Consider the following 18,814-nt stretch of genomic DNA (forward strand, 5'->3'; position numbering starts at 1 on the left):
CGAATCTTCGGTGATTTAAAACTAATAACTGCTCTCAGTAGTGACTTTAACCTGATGTGCTTCTGTTAAAAGGTTGTGTTTTCAGTCTTATGGATGTTAAAAGAAAATTAAGAATTACTTAGTGTTGTATTCTTTGGGGGTTGTATCTGAATTAATGGTTGCTAAAATGTTCACTGTATGTTTTTAAAAAGGTTAATTTGATTCCATAGAATAAACATTCTTTTGCTTTGAAAAATATTTTTCCATTTCTGCTGTAGAGTGGGCTTTGTGCTCCCCATATCACAATCTATAAAAGTTATGGGTCAGGTGAACTCCATGATACACTTTGGGGTTTTCTAACCCTGGCCCATAACACTCCCGATATGACTCGCTGAATATGAGCTCCCCCGCTCAGGGGGCAGGAGCCAAGGCCATTCATGATTGAGATCTGTTTAAAAACGGCCAGGTATGGAACCGACGGCACAGACCCGGCTGCGATCTGATGTATATTGTAAATATCATTGCTTTGCAATAAACTAAGTTTTCTTTTGGCTATCTCGGTTCGGAAATGTTCGTAGCCTACAAAAGCTGCCTTTGTGAATCGCTGCTGTCGATGTAATGTATGTAATTTCACAGTGCTGTTCGGGAGGGAGTTCTAGGACTTTGACCCTCCAAGTCAGGATGGTGATTGACTTGGAGGGGAGCTTCTTGATGATGGTGTTACCTTGTGTCTGCTACCCTTGTCCCTCTCGCTGGTCGAGGTTGTGGGTTTGGAAGTTGCTGTCTAAGGAGTCTTGGTGAGTTCCTGCAGTGCATCTTGTAGATGGGACACACGGCTACCACTGTGAATCAGTGGGGGAGGGAGTGACTGTTGGCAGATGGGACACCTAACAAGTGGGCCGCTTTGTCCTAGATGGTGTCCAGCTTCTTGAATGTTGTTGAAGCTGCACTCATCCAGGCAAGTGGAGAGGATTCAATCACACTCCTAACTTGTGTCTTGTAGATTGCGGTCAGTCTTTGGGGAGTCAGGAGGTGAGTTACTTTCTGCAGAATCCTAGCTTCTGACTTGCTCTCATACCCACAGTATTTATATAGCGTGCCAAATTCAATTTCTGGTCAATGTTAACTCTCAGGATGTTGATAACGGCGATTCGGTGATGGTAATGTCATTGAATGTCAAGGGTAATGATTAGATCATCTCTTGTTGGAGGTGGTCATTGCCTGGCACTTGTGTGGCATGAATATTCCTTGCCACCTGTCAACCCAAGCTGGATATTGTCCAGGCCTTGCTGCATTTAGACATGGGCTGTTTCAGTATCTGTGGAGTGATGAATGGCGCTGAAAATTGTGCAATCTTTAATGAACATTGTCACTTTTGACCTTAGGATGAAGGAAGGTCATTGATGAAGCAGCTAAGATAATTGGTCTGAAGACACCTCCCTGAGGAACTCCTGCAGCGATGTCCTGGAACTGGTTGTTGACCTCTTCCTTTGTATCAGCTGTGATGCCAACCAGCAGAGTTTTTTCCCCTGATTCCCAAAACTGGAGGAAAACATTTCCAGAATTGCAGGAAGCTACAAGAGCTAATGGCAGTTCTGTATATTTTAGGCTGTTAGGTTGGACATCCAAAACTAACAAATTATTTCAGTTTGAAAGTGCCTTACTCATACTGACTTGTTGCTCATTGGAATAACTCACTTCGCTCTTTGGACCCTTTTATACTGCTGATCTTATTGTTGATGAATGAACTGATATGTAGAAATGAGCCCCACGATGCAATGTAGCAACTCACCAAGGCTCCTTAGACAACAACTTTCAAACCCAAGACCTCTACCATTGAAAAGGACTGTGACAAGATTAATAATTTCAAGAAAAAAAATTATTCTGATCAGTCAAACATACAAGCATTTGCAGTCTAGCAAGAAATTAATTCCTTCCTATACTCTTCCCCATTTTCCAACATTTCTATCTGTGTAGCAAGATCCACGTCCAAACTTGAAGGGGGGATGAAAATTAAACTTAATCAAGAAGGAATGACAGGAGCTATGTGGCAATGAGTCTGCTCCTGATCTACCAAAGCTGGTTTTAACAGTATAATTACAGGGAGAACAGCATTCCTAGTAGGCAGTGCTCCACATACACCAGGCTCATTGAAACCAACTTAAAAGACCATTATGAGGGCCCTTTGATTCATATCTTTATGATATGAATGCCCAACTTCCAAACACTTAAACATGAACTGTGAACTTATACCACACATGAGTTATCACTGATGCAGAATTCACCATTATGAATGAGGCAGGAGTTTGGAGCTTAGAAGAGGCAAAATAAAAGCCGATAGGATGACCTGAAAATGCTTCAAGAGACAGTTATTGAATTTTGGTAGGTGTTGACATTCATGAAAGGAGAGTTGAATTCTGAGAGATATCCCACGAGGTAACAAAGGTTTAACATGGAATCTATTTTTTTTAATACTGATGCAACACACTTGAGGAAACACAGTTTCACCTGACTATGAAGTGATAACACAATAACGGTGGATGGAATATGATATGAAGGATTGTAGCAGAATGCGCAATGCAGGGCAGAGGCGCATTTACAGTTCGTGGGGTCCTGTGCTTAGACTCATTTTCATGGTCACCCAATGCCAGGATCTGAGAGCTGAAACCCTCCCCTCGCACAGACTCTCTTCCCCCCCCCCCTGCCCCCCCCCCACCCCCCCGCCCCCCGAACCCTCACACACTCTCTCTTGCTCCCCACCGCTCTCACACACTCTCTCTTCCACCCATCCTGGAACACTCTCCTCTCTCTATCCCCACCCCTCACACACACTTCTGCCCCTCTTCTCCCTTCTCCCCCGCCACACCGCCACCACCAACAGCATTGTGGGAAATTTTCCGGTTCAGGAGCTCTAAAAACTGTATTGGCCATGGAAATTCTCAATCATCCATTACACTGTTTTCCTCTGTATTAATCATTTCATTCCCTCAACATGATTAAATGTGCGCATTTTAAGTGAAAAATATTAATACCAGATGGCATTATATTTAAAACCATGAAACATTGAATCATTATATTCATCTTTAGCATAGCTAGAAATTTATTATGCAACAGTTTAATTGTGTCATTCAAGCCTTTTTAAAACATGAATTACAGAGATTTACTTCCAAGATATGGAACAAAACTGGTGGATCAGCCACAGTGGCAAAACAAGAGCAAGCGCTGAGTGGCCTACTCTTGTTCTTGTGTTGCTATATAAATATTAATGAATGGGGTTTAGCACATGTGTGCAAGCATTCATTCATCAAGCTTTTTCTCCAGTCAATTCAAACTAGTCTAGGTCTCAAAGAACTAGTCAGCTAATTAATTTAGTCAACTAGATTAATGGCTCGTATTTTCTTTAGTATTCAAAGTTAAAATGTTATCTGGTCCAGCAGCCTGATCAATCTTCTGTGCCTTAAACTAAACTCAGGCCATTTATGCATTTGCAATCAAGGAGCCAATATCTAATGCAAGTGCACCTACCACCATATCATCTTCAAAACCACATTCCGATGCCTGTTCGGGTACACGGAGGGAGAATTCAGAATGTCCAATTCACCTAACAGCACGGGTGGGATTCTCCGATTCCCGAGGGGGGGGGGGGGGGGGGGGGGGGGGGGGGGGCGCGAGATTCGGCGGGGGCGGGAATCGGGTTGCGCCGGTTGGCAGGCCCCCCGCGCCGATCGGCGGGCCCCCTGCGGCGATTCTCCGGCCCGCAATGGGGCCCACCGATCTGACCCCGGAGGGTGTCCCCATGGCGGCCTGGCCCGCGATCGGGGCCCACCGATCGGCGGGTGGCCTGGGCCAGCCGGCGAAGTCCTTTCGGCCCCGGCTGGCGTGGCGCCAAAGGCCGTTCACGCCAGCCAGCAGAATGGGAACCACTCTGGTGCGGGCCTAGCCCCTCAATATGAGGGCTTGGCCTCTAAAGGTGCGGAGAAAGGTTCACGCCACTCCGACACACCGGGACCCCCCGCCCCGCCGGGTAGGGAAGAATCCCGGCCCACGTCTTTCGGGATTTGTGGGGGGAAACCGGAGCACCCAGAGGAAACCCATGCAGACATGGGGAGAATGTGCAGACTCTGCACAGACAAGACCCAAGCTGGGAATCGAACATGGGACCCTGGAGCTGTGAAGCAACAGTGCTAACCATTGTGCTACCGTGCAGCCCAAGAACCTATGTGTCTTTTCTGGCCACTAATAGAACTTATAAACTTTTAGCATGGGAATGCCACCTGATCTGTTATTTTTCTCCACAGCATTTTTCGCATTCTACTGTGGCCTTGATTAACTTCAACTGTATCTGATACTGATATGCAATCTTGCCAATAATTTATACTTCGTAAAATATTTAGTTCTGTCATTACTTTCTGATTATATAAATAACTTTATTTTTATTCTCTATATCTTACTTCCATCAACCAGTACAGTGCTTAGCACTGCTACCTTACAGCGCCAGGGACCCGGGGTTGATTCTGAACTTGGGTTACTGTCTGTTTGGAGTCTGCACGTTCTCCCCGTGTCTGCGTGGGTTTCCTCCAGGTTCTACGGTTTCCTCCCACGGTCCAAAGATAAGCAGGTTGGGTGGATTGGCCATGATAAAGTGCCCCTTAGTGTCACAATGATGTGCATGTTCGGTGCGGTGACGGGGATGGGGCGGGAGTGTGGGCTGAGGTTAGGGGGCTCTTTCAGTGGGTTGGTACAGACTCGATGGGCCAAATGGCCTCCTTCTGCACTGCAGGGATTCTATGATACACCCCAATCTATATTTTTGAAAACTTTCTTCATATCTGAAAATTGAACACATTCTGATAGCAGGACCAGCAAGTTGTCTGCGGCAATTATTTTCTCAACCAAATTAAATAATTTGACGCAATGACTATCGATATGAATTGAGGGGTTGTTAGGAACATGGAATGTTCCTCGCAGAAACAGTGATAGGAAAAGACTCCATCATATGTTTCATATCTGATACTTCAAAGAAAAAGAGAAATATGGGAAAGAGGATGACGTGGATAATTCTGAGAAATGTGCAGACAAATAATGTGTTAGAAAACCTCCATCTGTGCTTTGAAATTCGACATGGAAATTAGATATCATGACAGGATTACTGTTACTCATTAAATCCATTACTTCCCAGCTTGCTGAATAAGGAAGAAATGCTTGCTTTCACCCTCAACTATCTTTTCCGTGCCACACTATCTATTGACTAAGGTAACGCACCCAAATTTTGAGCCACGCATGTATTGCTGTTTCACAACATACATAGCTAATTTTAGGGATTGTGGTTATGCTTCACACCGGATAAATTAAGTGATTGACAAAACCTCTGGGCTCGAAAAAAATCTCTGTGTTCTTAGAGAATTTTGCTTTACGCAACCAAAGTTTTGATCCCTATAAAATATTTATTAGGTTGGGGAACCTAAAGAGATTGCAGCCCTGGTGCTAAGATTCTACAAAAGAGGCCACAGCCTGATTGGTTTCTGCTTTCAATAACACAAAGAACAAAAGGACATTAATTGAAAAGCAGAGTTGTTCTTTCTGAGAGAATCTAGGCTTAAAGTAGACTAACTTGGGGCACGGTTCAGCGGCTTCGTTGCGCCCGACTTGGTGTTGGAACGGGGTGACTGAATCTCGCAAGAGGCCTTCATCACGAAGCTCAAAGTGTCCACCAAGTTTCAACAGAATCCTCGCTGGGCGAGATCAGACACGCATATCTAAATTACATTAGGCTCATTTAAATATGTGCTCGCCCAGTTCTCCCGGGGCACGGGATTCGCCTGCCTCGCCAGCGAGAACTCAGCCGGGTGCCATGAGACCATAAGACATTGGAGAAGAATTAGGCCACTCGGCCCATCGAGTCTGCGCCACCTTTTAATCATGGCTAATATTTTTCTCATCCCCATTCCCCTGTCTTCTTCCCATAACCCCGATCCCCTTATTGATCAAAAACCTATCTATCTCTGTCTTATAGACACTCAGTGATTTGGCCTCCACAGCCTTCTGCGGCAAAGAGTTCCACAGATACACCACCCTCTGGCTGAAGTAATCCTTCCCCATCTCTGTTTTAAAGGATCGTCCCTTCAGTCTGAGATTGCGTCCACTGCTTCTAGTTTTTCCCAAGTGGAAATATCCTCTCCAAGTCCACTCAATCCAGGCCTAGCAGTATCCTGTAAATTTCAATAAGATCCCCCCTCATCCTTCTAAATTCCAACGAGTACAGTCCCAGAGTCCTCAACCGTTCCTCATACGACAAGCTCTTCATTCCAGGGACCACTCTTGTGAACTTCCTCTGGACCCTTTGGTACTGGTTCAGAAAGTCGTGAACCAGTCATGATGGCACCTCGGGGGTCTCTCTGGTGAGTTGAGACCCTCGGGTGGTCGTACACTGGGAAGAGTAATTGCAGAGTGATCAATGGAGTGATTGACATGTCACTTTTGGAAGGGATTTCAAAATAGTTCTGTCCCTGATTAACTGTGAGAACCTCACTCATCATTTTGGGGCCCCCTGCCATTTGGACGTCGTGTGCCTGGGCACGGAGTGTTTCATTGCAAATCTGCCCCTGAAACAAGCCACATGATAACTTCATGAATTGTGCTGAAGTAATTCTGGTGTATACCCGATGCTTCACTGTGAGCAACGATCAACAAAATACTTAGAGCGCCAAACCAAACAGGTATAGTACAGGTCAGGGAATATCATGTTCAGACTGCGTAGTGACTGGGCCAGGATACCATGAGTACACTGTCCTGTTTTCATCATTGGGGATATGAAGAAAACATTGAAGGAAATTGAGGGGAAAGGGTATGAGAATATAAAGAACATAACCCTATTGCCCCAGAGGATCCAGATGTGAAGAGAGCTTTGAGGGTTGTGGGTCTGAAGGAGATAGGGATGGACAATGCCAGAGAGGGGGGTCTGGCTACAAGGGCGAGAATTTTAAAATTACGATGTTGTTTGACCGGGATCCAATCTAGGTCAATGAACATAGGGGTGATAGGGGCGTTGGACTTGCTGCGAGTTAAGATCTTAATGTTCAAGGGTAGGTCTAACAAAGGTGGCCTACCACAGCAGAGTATATCACTTTCATTGCTTCTGCTTTGAAATGAAAAAGGTGATTTTAAAAATCCAGATTAAGTCAAGTCCTGAGCGAGCAACCTGGAGTTAACTTGATATTTTTCTACTTTAACTTTACGCGAATAAGGGAAAAAACATCAGAGGACTGCCAGTTGCTATGTTGGTATAAAAATACATGGAGGTCAGGATTGGTTGAGAATATGGGAAGAAAGCCAGCATTTAATGTTTTGCAAGAGGAAGCATTGTACAATAACCATAATAGGAGCTGATGATGTCAGCACTGGCTCACACCAGATGACAGATGTATTAAAATGAATGTCAGAAAATATTTCACAGTTGCTGAAACCTCACTGTAATGAAGGAATGGAGAGCCTAAGCAACCTGTGTGATGCATGTTCTCAACAACAGAAAGTGTAAGTGTTGACTGATTTCTCTGGCTGTTATTGTGTTAGCTGCTTCTCAGTTTGTTCCCACTCCTTTTAGGTCCAGAATTTGTTTTGCAATGGTTTTAAATGAAATCATATTGTATTATGTTTTAATCACAGAAGATTCAGAGTAATTTTGCCAACAACCCAAAGTGGCTCATGTCATCCACCAGCTCACTGAAGTTCGTAAAGTGAAGACTATTTCCGAATGTACTGCAATTGCTGTCAGCTTCTGAACTATTCTCAGTGATACAGAGAGTGAATTGCAGCACCTTTGTTTTTTGTTCTGGCGAAGTTTGGAAGGCTTCTCACCAAAGGTTCAGGGTATGTCTGTGAGAAAGAGTGGGGTGTGTGTGTGTGTATCTGTAAGCAAGTGTGAGTGTGCAAGTAAGAGTACTGAAGAGGTAGAATATAATAATGTGTAGGAGAGCATGCAAAAGAGTTGGAGAGCATGTATGAGAATATGTGAGAGAGTGAATGGGAGAGTGAAAAAGTATGTATGAGCCAAGATGTGAGGCTTTGGGTGTGATCAAGTGCATGTAGTAGAATGATGTGTGAGAGAGTGTGGCCAAAGTTCAGTCAGGCTCATGGGGGTCTCACCCACCACTTGAGGACCGGCAGGGAATACCCATCAGTTCTGTGGGAGAGCCCCAATGGGGTCAAGTTCCATTTAGGCACTTAAGTGACCACGAAGGGGGCCTTCGCTGTGATTGAAGTACCATCCACTGAACTAACAGCTTTTCCTGCTGCCAGTGCCAGCAGGGGCAGAGGAAGCTGATGGTACTGCATCTCCAGAGGCCCAAGGTCATCAAAGGACTGTAGACCAAAGGTGAATTAAAGTGGGGATCGTAAAGTGGCATCGTTGGAGAGCAGGTTGGGAATGTGGGGGGAGGGGGAGGGGGTGTTCAGATGCAAGGGCGGGGGGGGGGGGGGGTGACTTTGAGAAGTCTACTACATTATGCCAGGGTACTCAATTGGGCATTCAGTCCCTGAACCACTGCCCCCCGGCAGAGTGGCGCTCTGAGGGCACAGGAAAGCCATGGGACTAGCTCCATTTCCATATGCACGGAGTGCTCTATCCCCCCTCTCTCTCACACACACACACACATACAAATAAGTTAGCTCTTCACTCACTCTTGTAAATTGAGATAAGATAAGTTTTACAATCACCTCGGGCCTTGAAGAGGATACCACTATGCTTGATTAGGAGTTGGTGTAATTTGAGTTGACAGACTGGAATTGTTAGTACCAAATTCATAGATAAAATACTGCACTTACATATAGGGATTCTTCCCACATCTCAAGCAATTGATAATATTTGGTTGGATCACCAGTTGAGTGTTACACTCAAGAAGACCAGACATCTTAACCGTTACTTTATGATAAACCTTCAAGGGATTGAATGTCCACATGGCATCTTCCTCTCTGTGGCAGTGACTGGAGCTGAATTAAGTGTGTCAATGCAAGAGGGGAAAATCCTCAATCCAATGCCAATTCAAACATACGTATTTTGGTGAAATACTTTCTCCATGGAGATGATGACATTGTCACTATATGTTATTTTTAATTAAATCATTTCAAGCTATTGGGTAATTCAGATCTCTTTGCACTTATTAGGCTCCGTCCTTTTTTTCGTTTTAGTTTACAACAGAAAATCCGATGACTTTACTTTCCTCGTTACAGCTCCAAACATCGGGCCTGTGTCTGATTACTGTTTTCTGAATTAGATCCCATGGCTAGTTTTGAATTACATTTCAAATGCGAAGAATAAAGTTATTTCTGATGAATTTCCAAAGAAAACAGATATGAATAGTTACTGTCCTCTGACTCCTGCACAGCGAGGGGAAAATGGAAGAGCAAAATGTTAAAAAGCTAATGGCACCAACTGTAGGAGTACAGTCCAACCCGGTGCCAACCCAGACAGCATTGGCTGGCTCGGTCTTTCTTGTACATCAACATTGCCAGAAAGGGAAATTCACACAAAGCCTATCTTTCTGAGGCTGTGCTCTTGCTATCTTTACTGAGTTTAGACCTATTAATAACTAACAGGGGCATTATAGTGCAAAGGGTGGTACTTTTGTTTAGAAGGAGAACACAACTAGAATGTAATTTTCCTTCACTCAACTCTGGTCTTTACTGTCAATATGGGCAGCTAGGAACTGTACAGATTTAACTTCACTCCCCCCCTTACACACACCTCCGAAGACTAGCAGTGACTTGGAGTGTGTTTTTCCCAATCAAAAGGCAAACCCTTCAAATCAGCATCCTTTACAAAAAAACTTGGACTGCTTAAACTCCTCTTAGGAGGGTATTGGCAACCATGGACTTCCATTGGATTGGCCCATGATTATGCTTGACAAATTGCTGCAACTGTTTGCCATTGCTTTCTGCAGTATGGCTGCCCCTGCTCTTGCCACAAGGCACATTGGAAGGATTTACAGGCCAATAGTCAACCCATTTGGCCATGTTCTGAACATACCTTCCATGACCATCAAATGGGACTTGAACCCAGATCTTTTGGCCCACAGCTAAGGTCGCGAACACTACACCGCAAGAACCCCCCGCTTCTTAAACTAAGCACAATAATAGCCCTACAAAATATGTGTCAAGAACACCCTCTCATTGCTTCACCCTTTACTGCTGGACAATGACTTCCTTTAATGTCGCGTGAACAATGTATACTAGACTTGAAAGGCTTACCTTTGGAATCACGACAATTGATATTTCTGGTGTTCTTTGAGAAATAAATGAAAGACTTTCATTTAAGTAGAACCTTATACAACCTCACGTTGACCCAAAGCACGGTGTAATCAGATTGGAGCACAGTTGCTGTGGTGAGATAGAAAATACTGCCTTCAAATTCCATAGAGCAAACTCCCACAAACAACAATGTGATAATGACTAAACAATCAGTTTTGACTGTGTTGGTTGAGGACACAATGTCTACTCAGGCCAACAAATATGGCCTTGGCTTAATATCTCACTGAAAAGCTCTGACCCTGAACTGGGGTGCAGCCTAGATTATGTGTTTAGGTTTCCGGGGTGGTACTTGAACCCATAAACCTCTGACTCAGAGATGAGTGTTATGACTGAGCCATGGCTGACATCGGGAAACAAATGCTGAAGAATCTAGGACAAGCGGATGAAACAATTTGATGGTATCAGGCACATGGCTTCAAGGGGGACATAACAGAACATGCAGGACTACTAGGTGTAGGCCTAGTGGTATTGTCACTGGACTAGTGAGTGACCCAGGGGTTTGATTCCCACCTCTGGCAGCTGCTGAAATTTGAGTTCAATAAAAATCTGGAACTAAAACCATTGTTGACTGATGTAAAAACCTGTCTGGTTCACTCATGTCCGTTAGGAAAGGAAACCTACCATCCTTACCTGGTCTGGCCTACATGAGATTCCAGGTCCGCAGCAATGTGGTTGCCCTTTAAGAAAATTGCCTCTGAAATGGTTTAGAAAGCCACTCTGTCCAGATGCAATGAGGGATAGGCAACAAATGTTGGCTCAGTGACATCTGCATTTAATGAATAAACAAAAAGTAGAAACCCTGGTTTACTCCATTATTGTTGAGATTTTTTTACTTACCCATAAAATACTGTAGGTATTCTATGAAACTCTGCTGTAAATGTGGGTGATGTCACGACGCAGAGCATGGGGACGTGATTTTCTTCAAAAAAATTGCGATCAAGCTTTTCAAAATGTCATCCTAAATCAAATTCAATAGAGGAGAAATTAACTTCTTTCTTTTCCTCACAGGAACTCCGCACAGTCAAAGACGCCTCAGCACGCAGATTACCTGCCTGTCCTGAAGAGGTATCTGGTTGCAAAATACATACAGTACATTTTCCTGCCTTCTGCAAATGTTGTGGTACTGGCCGCAGGGGCCTATGGAACACTCCACGTCTCCGTCTTGCTCTTGTCTCAGGCCGTGTCTAGGAAGAGCACAGCAGTCTTCATTTCTCACCTGGCAGCAGCTGATGCGATGCTGGTGCCTGCCATCTTGGTCCAGGTGTGCCACCTGTTCGATGTCAAGTTTGTGTCAGAAGACTTCATCCGTGGCCTCATTTGCAATTTCCTGGCAGTGAACACCTATGTCAGCTCTCTCATATTAAGCTGCATCAGCCTGGAGGCTTTTCTCATAACTCAATTCCCTGCACAGTCACGTCATATGAGGACTGTAAGGCATGCTAGAAGGACAAGTATGCTTGTCTGGGTTGCTGTGCTCACAGTATGTGTCATTTTACAAGCTGAATGCGCCAACAGTTACGAAATTGAAGCTCCAGGCTTTGAGAAAACCCCTCTCTCAAGGCTATTCCAGTATTTTCTGTTGATGGCTCCTGCTGTTAGAGTACTGTTTGATAATCTCGTCATCTGCTTCAGGTTTGTTAATGGATTCTTCTACTACAAAGTTTACATCGCCAAGTCTTATTCAAGGCATTTCTCAAATAGACTCGGTCATTGTTCTTAACATACAAAATTACCTGATGTATCAATTTAAAATATTGTGATATATTCAGTATTTTAGGTAGACGTAACGGGCAATTAAATATTTATAATTAAAGATATATTATTTGATGGCATACATTTGGAAATTTCTGACTGCGGATATTTTTCCAATGTCTCATTTTACTGTGATGTAGCTTCACATGCTTTCACTGCTGAATCAGCCTGGAAAGAATGAGTGAGTCAGAGCAGGCTCAACCTTTCAAAGTCTTTAGGGATGAAGGCTTCCAAGCATTAAAGCAACATCATCACTGTAATCCTTACATCGGGAACTAACAGATCAGAAGTAATATCACCGGTTTTGGACTAATTCCAAACAGTCATCAGTCTCACAACTTGTTTTCAAGCTGAAGTCGAGATTACTGGAGATTTTGCGCATTATAGACTCATTACAGATGTACCAATGTGTCACAGTTGATTTGGCAGTCTCCTATTCTTTTATTCCCTTCATTGCAATGGCAAATCGATCATATTAGTTGATGCATTAAACTGCTAATGTATGTATTTATATTAAATATGCGTTGTAACGGAATGGACCTTGAAATCTCATGGATCAGTTTCCCTCTCTCGTGAATTTTTAATCCTCTGCTATCTCTTGGTGTGCAAGCAATCCGGCAGAATTATTGATATTACCAGCTAGCTGCTGCAGGAATCACAGTAATACAATAAATATACCCGATTCTGCAATGATAACAGAGAAATTAATTCTTGTGGAGCAGAGGTATCGCCTGTGCTCATTATTATGTCTGTTTTACTTCCATAATCTATAGCCATCTGCTATTTGTTAATGGGCTTTCAGAGAATAACTTGGCAAGTATCACCTCCCAGAATTAGGTGGAAAGAACAGCTAAACTATTTGGCAGAGTTTGTGCTCCAGTGTTGATACTGCCACAATTACTTCCTTAACAGGTTCTCCACAAATGGAGAGGGAGAGCTGGAAAGATTAAACATGCCTGAATGTTCACTTTTGCCATTTGATAGGTCGTTCACATGGATTTGTTCTCCAGAACCTACCACACCTCGAGCCAAGCTGTTCCTATACGGCTACAACACTGTCATCTACCTGGTATTGTGGAAACTTAGCCAGATATGTTCAGTCCACAAATAACAGGGCAAATCCAACCCAGATAATATCCAGGCTTGGGCTGACAGATGGTGAGGAACATTCACGCCACACAAGTGGCAGACAATGACAATCTCCAACAAGAGAGAATCTAACTATCGCTTGACATTCAATGGCATTATCATTGCTGAATCCTCCACATTCTGGGGACTAGCATTGAGCAGGAACTGAATCGAATTGACCACATAAATGCTGTGACTTCAAGAGCAGGTCAGATGCTAGGGATCCTCCTGACTCCCTAAAGTCTGTACACAGGTCAGGAATGTGGTGGAATACTCTCCAATTGCCTTGATATTTGCAGCTCCAACAACACTCGCGAGGTAGAGTGACGCCATCCAAGACACAGTAACCCGCTTGATTGGCACCCCATCCACAAACATTCACTCCCTCCACCACCGATGCACAGTGGTAACAATGTGGACCACCTAGAACATAGAACATAGAACATAGAACAGTACAGCACAGAACAGGCCCTTCGGCCCTCAATGTTGTGCCGAGCAATGCTCACCCTACTTAACCCACGTAACCCATATACCCGTAACCCAACAATCCCCCCCTTAACCTTACACTACGGGCAATTTAGCATGGCCAATCCACCTAACCCGCACATCTTTGGACTGTGGGAGGAACCTAGACTGATTGAGTTACGGAAATGCCCAATTAGCTGGAATTTTAAGGCCCCTGTGGGATTTATTGATGGTTTACAAAGACCATGGAGGCTTCAGAGATTCACTTGATGAGACAGCAAGGAAACAGGAGCTCAGTGTTGGAATTCTCAACCAGCTATCAGTGGAGCCAAGGTGCTGTGGCACAGAGAGTATTAGCAAAGGAAGGTAGCAGAGAAAAAGCACCAGCATTGTGGTGGCATGCTGCCTGGGTCACATAGTGGCCATGGCAATTGCACCAAAAACACAATTCAGGGAAAGGTTTGGGGGAGGGGTGGGCGGTGGTGGCATCTAGATAGAGAGATAATCCCATTCTGATGGCTTCATTCACCCAGGCTTCAGGGCCCCTATTCAGAGGCTGTAGGGAAGAGGTCCACACAAGCACCAGCAGAGGCATACCAGGAGCTTCAGATCCAGCAAGAGAGCCAGCCTTGGAGTGGAGTGGGCACTCGAGGGAAGGGCGCAGAAAAACATGCCAACAGCTCACTATGGATGGAAGAATGTGTCCTCAACTGCCCGAGGCTGAACTTCCTCCAAATGTCCAAGCACACTGTCAATGATGACTGAGTTCTGGTGGTGGGGAGGGGGGAACAGTAGGGGGGGGGGGGGGGAGGGAGTTGGGTAGGGGGAGCAGTGGTGGAGGCATCACTGATCTCTCTCCATCATGCTGTAGGTTGAGCTATGACCCAATGTCAGTGACACTGAAGATCACCATGGCTCTCAACAGCTACATCTTCAAGTCTTTGTTGGGATCCACGAGCTTCATTGTTTCCCATTGCATGACCAAGAGCTGCGGGATTGTTGGTTTTATCTTCTCACACTATGTATCATGGCCAAGAATTGATTGCCTTACACCCCCCAGCAATCCCTAACATCAGTAAACCAGTTGTTTTCCACTTCTGGTTCTCATATTGACCACCACATTCTGCTTCAATTACGATCTATTTGCCGCCTCCCTGAGGTGTTGATGTCTATGATTGAATCATTAACATGTACACAACCTGGAAATAAGTTCTGCTGAGGGTTTGAGGAACCTGGCTCGAAACTCAATTGAAGGACCTCATAGATTTTAATCTCTGAATTGGCAATTGATTTCCCACTTTATGTGCCAGGCATTTTGCTATGGACTGTGAGACCATCATGACATTGACATTTAATGCAACCAAGAGCAGGCTCAGTATTACTTTGTACCAGTTTGTACACACCGGTCATGTCCTGTTTTGGGAATATTTAGATTTTTAATAGCAAGAGATGTCAACTGAACTGGGATGAAATGAAGAAGGCAGAAGAGTTTGCCAAGTTGCAGGATGGGGACAAGCAATTGAAGGATTATGTTCTGCAAATATTCAATGGGACTGTAACCCTGAAGGACATCGGACTAAAGACAAATCTCAAAGCAAGTGATGATTCAGCAGAGCCTGCCAATTGTGTGTGTAGACTTGGAAACAAATAACATCCAGATCATTAGGATCATGACTCTAATAATAAATTCCTGTCTAGAGATGTTTTCTGAACACTTGCTCATTAACGGGATGTGCATTATCTACAAGTAAGGCTAACAAGTGAAGTGATCGGCAGGACAATTTGGGTAGGGACTGGGTTGTGTTCTATGCCAAAGCGAGGAGCTGAAATGCTGAATGCGACTATGGGTTGATTTGTTTGTCGAAATAATGGCACCCTGCATCAATTGGGCCAAGACAGCAATAAAGATAAGGGCACCAATGAGATAAATTCATTCAAAAAGCACCTCTTGGCTGTCACAACACTCCTGGCCAACTCTGTCCTATGCAGAGCATGAGGATATTGGCTTCACATCCCCATTCCTAAATGGCAATGATCCCGTCATCCCTCCACAGCCTAATGCATGTTTGAAATTTATATACCCCTGCTTGCTGTAAAGGTCCTTCCTGCTGATTCCCTTATTTCCCCTTCCTTTTATATTGCCGTTATCATTTTTGATCCAAGGATGATTAATGGACATGTATCGCGGAAGTCAAGCAGCAGAGAGAATGGGGAATACAAGAAGTTGCAACATATACAATAGCATGTGGCGCTGCTATCTTTGAACAACAAGACCCAGACTTTTCAGCGCCTGAGGGATGAGGTGGGACTCGGTTCAGTTCATTGGTTGGCCAAAAGGCCGTATTCTGCTCGGTAACAGGTGGTGATTGGTCCTGCCTGAGTGGAATGATTTTCAGAGGCCTGAGGAGCTCAGTTGTTAATTCTGGACACACAGGGACAAAGACCTGCTCTCTTCTCTTTTCTTTGGGCAGCACGGTAGCATAGTGGTTAGCACTGTGGCTTCACAGCGCCAGGGTCCCAGGTTCGATTCCCTGCTGGGTCACTGTCTGTGCAGAGTCTGCACGTTCTCCTCGTGTCTGCGTGGATTTCCTCCGGGTGCTCCAGTTTCCTCCCACAGTCCAAAGACGTGCAGGTTAGGTGGATTGGCCTTTCTAAATTGCCCTTAGTGTCCAAAAAGGTGAGGAGGTGTTATTAGTTAAGGGGATAGGGTGGAAGTGAGGGCTTAAGTGGGTCGGTGCAGAATTTTGGGCCGAATGGCCTCCTTCTGCACTCTATGTTCTATGTTCTATGTTCTTCTCTTCTCTTCTGGTCCCTCTCCAGAAAGGCTGTGAGCTGATGTATTCTTGAATCTACATAGACCTGAATGAATCTACAGTGAAAACCATGAACTGAAATCAGTTTGAAGAGGAGAAAGGTGCTGGAAAGAACCATTTGAAATAAAGACTCTTGGGTGGAATTTCCCATCGACTGACAGCGAGATCGGGAAAGGCAATTGGGCAGAGATTGGTTTTGACGGCGAAAATGTGGCATTTTCCGAGTTCACGTCAAATCACAATTCTCTGGTGCCTCGACAACAGCGTCAATACATTCCACTTTGCATGTACAGTGAACGTTGCATAATATTAATGGCCCTGACCCGGTATTCTCCGGGGCCTCCGTGATTCTCCGCATCCACTGGGGAGAGTTCCCGGTGGCGAGGTTCACTTGTGCTTTTAAAATCCGAGAAACAGGCGCCGTGGCTGAGAGAGGAGGTAGAACACGCAGAGGTGCAACTGTGGGCTGTCGGTCCTGACACTGGCCGGGGTGGCTGGGGTGGTGGGGGGGGGGGCACTGTCAAGACCAGGGCGGGGGGGGGGGGGTGGTTAACAGAAGTGCGGGCTGTAAGGCCTGGGTGACCACCCACAAGACGGGGGTGGTGTCCAGGCATGGACCGCCATTGCCGTGGCCTGCGAAGCAGCCACCTTGTTGCACATCCCACTGACCACCCACCATGGCCCTTGGTTCTGCAGACTGCCACTGGCCGTATGGGTGCCCACCAGCCCCCTCCCTCGACCCCACCAACCCTGTACCTTACCCTCTGCCATACAACCCTTTGAACTTGCTTCCACTCACCGGCAGGGCATCATTCGGCATGTCCAGGGCAACGCCCACATCATTCCCTACAGGCAGGCGCCAGATGGGTCCACGGAGCATAACACTGGCAAGGGCATTGCCAGCCGACAGTACCATGGTAGCAGAGATGGGCACCAGAGCCAGAGGACCCCACGGTGCCAGGCACCGATGGGGCCAGTGGTGTGGGGATGGGGGGTGAGGGGGACATGTGGGGGCAGGAGCCACCATGTAGCCCGGTGGGCCTGGTTGGATAAGGTGGATGCACACCATGCTAACATGTCGGCCTTTCACCCCCTGCAGACAATGGATTTTGGAATTAAACCAGCAATGGTGGCCTTCCTCCTAGTGGCCAGAGCCCTGGGGGATGCACTGTGGCGGTATGAGCTGGAGCTGCTCGAGGAGGAGGAAGCTGCAGCAGTGGAGCCTGCCCCAGAGGAATAGGAGGCAGCTGCCCAGGATGGCGAGCTGGCTGTCCAACAGGCTGAGGAGGAGAAGGAGGAGGAGGTGCAAAGGAGGTGCCGTCATTCGAGGACATGCCGGACCGGGCATGCTGTTAAAGACTCCAGCTGAGCAGGGAGACAGTGCAACATATCTGCGGATCATGGCGCGGCAGGCATCGCGGGAGAATGGGGGTCGACACCCGCTCCCAGTGGCCGTCAAGTTGACAGTCGCCCTGAACTATTAAGCCACGGGCTCCTTCTAGTGAACGAGTGGGGACCTGTCCAGGATGTCACAGAGCTCATTGCACAGGTGCATTTGCATCATCACGGATGCCCTGTATGTCCAGTCAGTACAGTACATCCATTTCAACGTGGACCATGCCCACCAGGATGCCCAGGCAGCGGAGTTCGCCATCATCACTGAGATGTCCCGGGTGTGTGAGAGGCAGCCCTGTCCTGGGCCTCCGCCAGTGCCTGCAAACAGTAACCCAGGCCTTGGACATGCTGATTCATGGCCTAAATCCTCATCCCCAAGGCCTCCACCATGGATGCCACCCATGCGGTGTTGGCCTGGGTGGCACACATGGCCGGCAGCACCTCCTGATCCTGCACATGGTTGGACTCCTCCAACTGCATCTGCAGGTGCTGGATGCTCGCCGACAACCCCGCATGTAGTCCCGGGCTCTGCAACTGCGTCTCCACAATTGTCCATTCCTGAAGCCCGAAACCCGTCTGGACGGCAGCTAGTCCTTGGGGTTGGCCCGCCCTCCGACTGTCTGCCACCTCGGGAGTTCTTACCTCCACCTGATGCACCAGAGCATGTGTGTGATGCACACCAGCTAGTTCCCCAGGAGCCTCTTTACTGAAGTGCCCAAACGAGGTTAGTGTACCCGGGATGGTGGAGGGTGTTGGAGACAATCCATGTCATCCCCACACTTGAACTCCGGGGTGTCCTGGAATTTGAGAGGATGGCTCCCGCCCGTGGCGGTATTGTCCTTGTCGCTGGTCAACGCCTGGGGTTTTGGCTGTGGCTGTGAACGGGGTCGGGGACGAGGGACACCAGAAGGGCCCGCCCTGTCGCCAGCAGCTCCTGCAAGACATAAGGCGAGCCACATTATTGCACCGTGGGCTGGGGA

The 18,814-nt window shown here is 46.3% G+C and overlaps 1 protein-coding gene across 2 annotated transcripts in view; it reads left to right on the forward strand.

The window, feature by feature from the left end:
- LOC119952417 (C-X-C chemokine receptor type 5-like) overlaps positions 1-12,568 on the forward strand; it is a 47,461-nt gene extending 34,893 nt beyond the window's left edge. Inside the window, exons 1-2 of one of the 2 annotated variants that reach the window (XM_038776154.1) lie at positions 7,395-7,509; positions 11,290-12,568. In XM_038776154.1, coding sequence (XP_038632082.1) covers positions 7,412-7,509; positions 11,290-12,001 — 810 coding nt within the window. In that variant the 5' untranslated portion in view covers positions 7,395-7,411 and the 3' untranslated portion in view covers positions 12,002-12,568. Of the gene's footprint in view, positions 1-7,394; positions 7,510-11,289 lie in introns of those variants that run through there. The other variant, XM_038776155.1, reaches the window with a different exon arrangement.
- The last annotated feature ends 6,246 nt before the right edge of the window (positions 12,569-18,814 follow it).

The sequence above is a fragment of the Scyliorhinus canicula genome, chromosome 17 (genome assembly GCF_902713615.1).
Source record: "Scyliorhinus canicula chromosome 17, sScyCan1.1, whole genome shotgun sequence".
Taxonomy (NCBI): domain Eukaryota; kingdom Metazoa; phylum Chordata; class Chondrichthyes; order Carcharhiniformes; family Scyliorhinidae; genus Scyliorhinus; species Scyliorhinus canicula.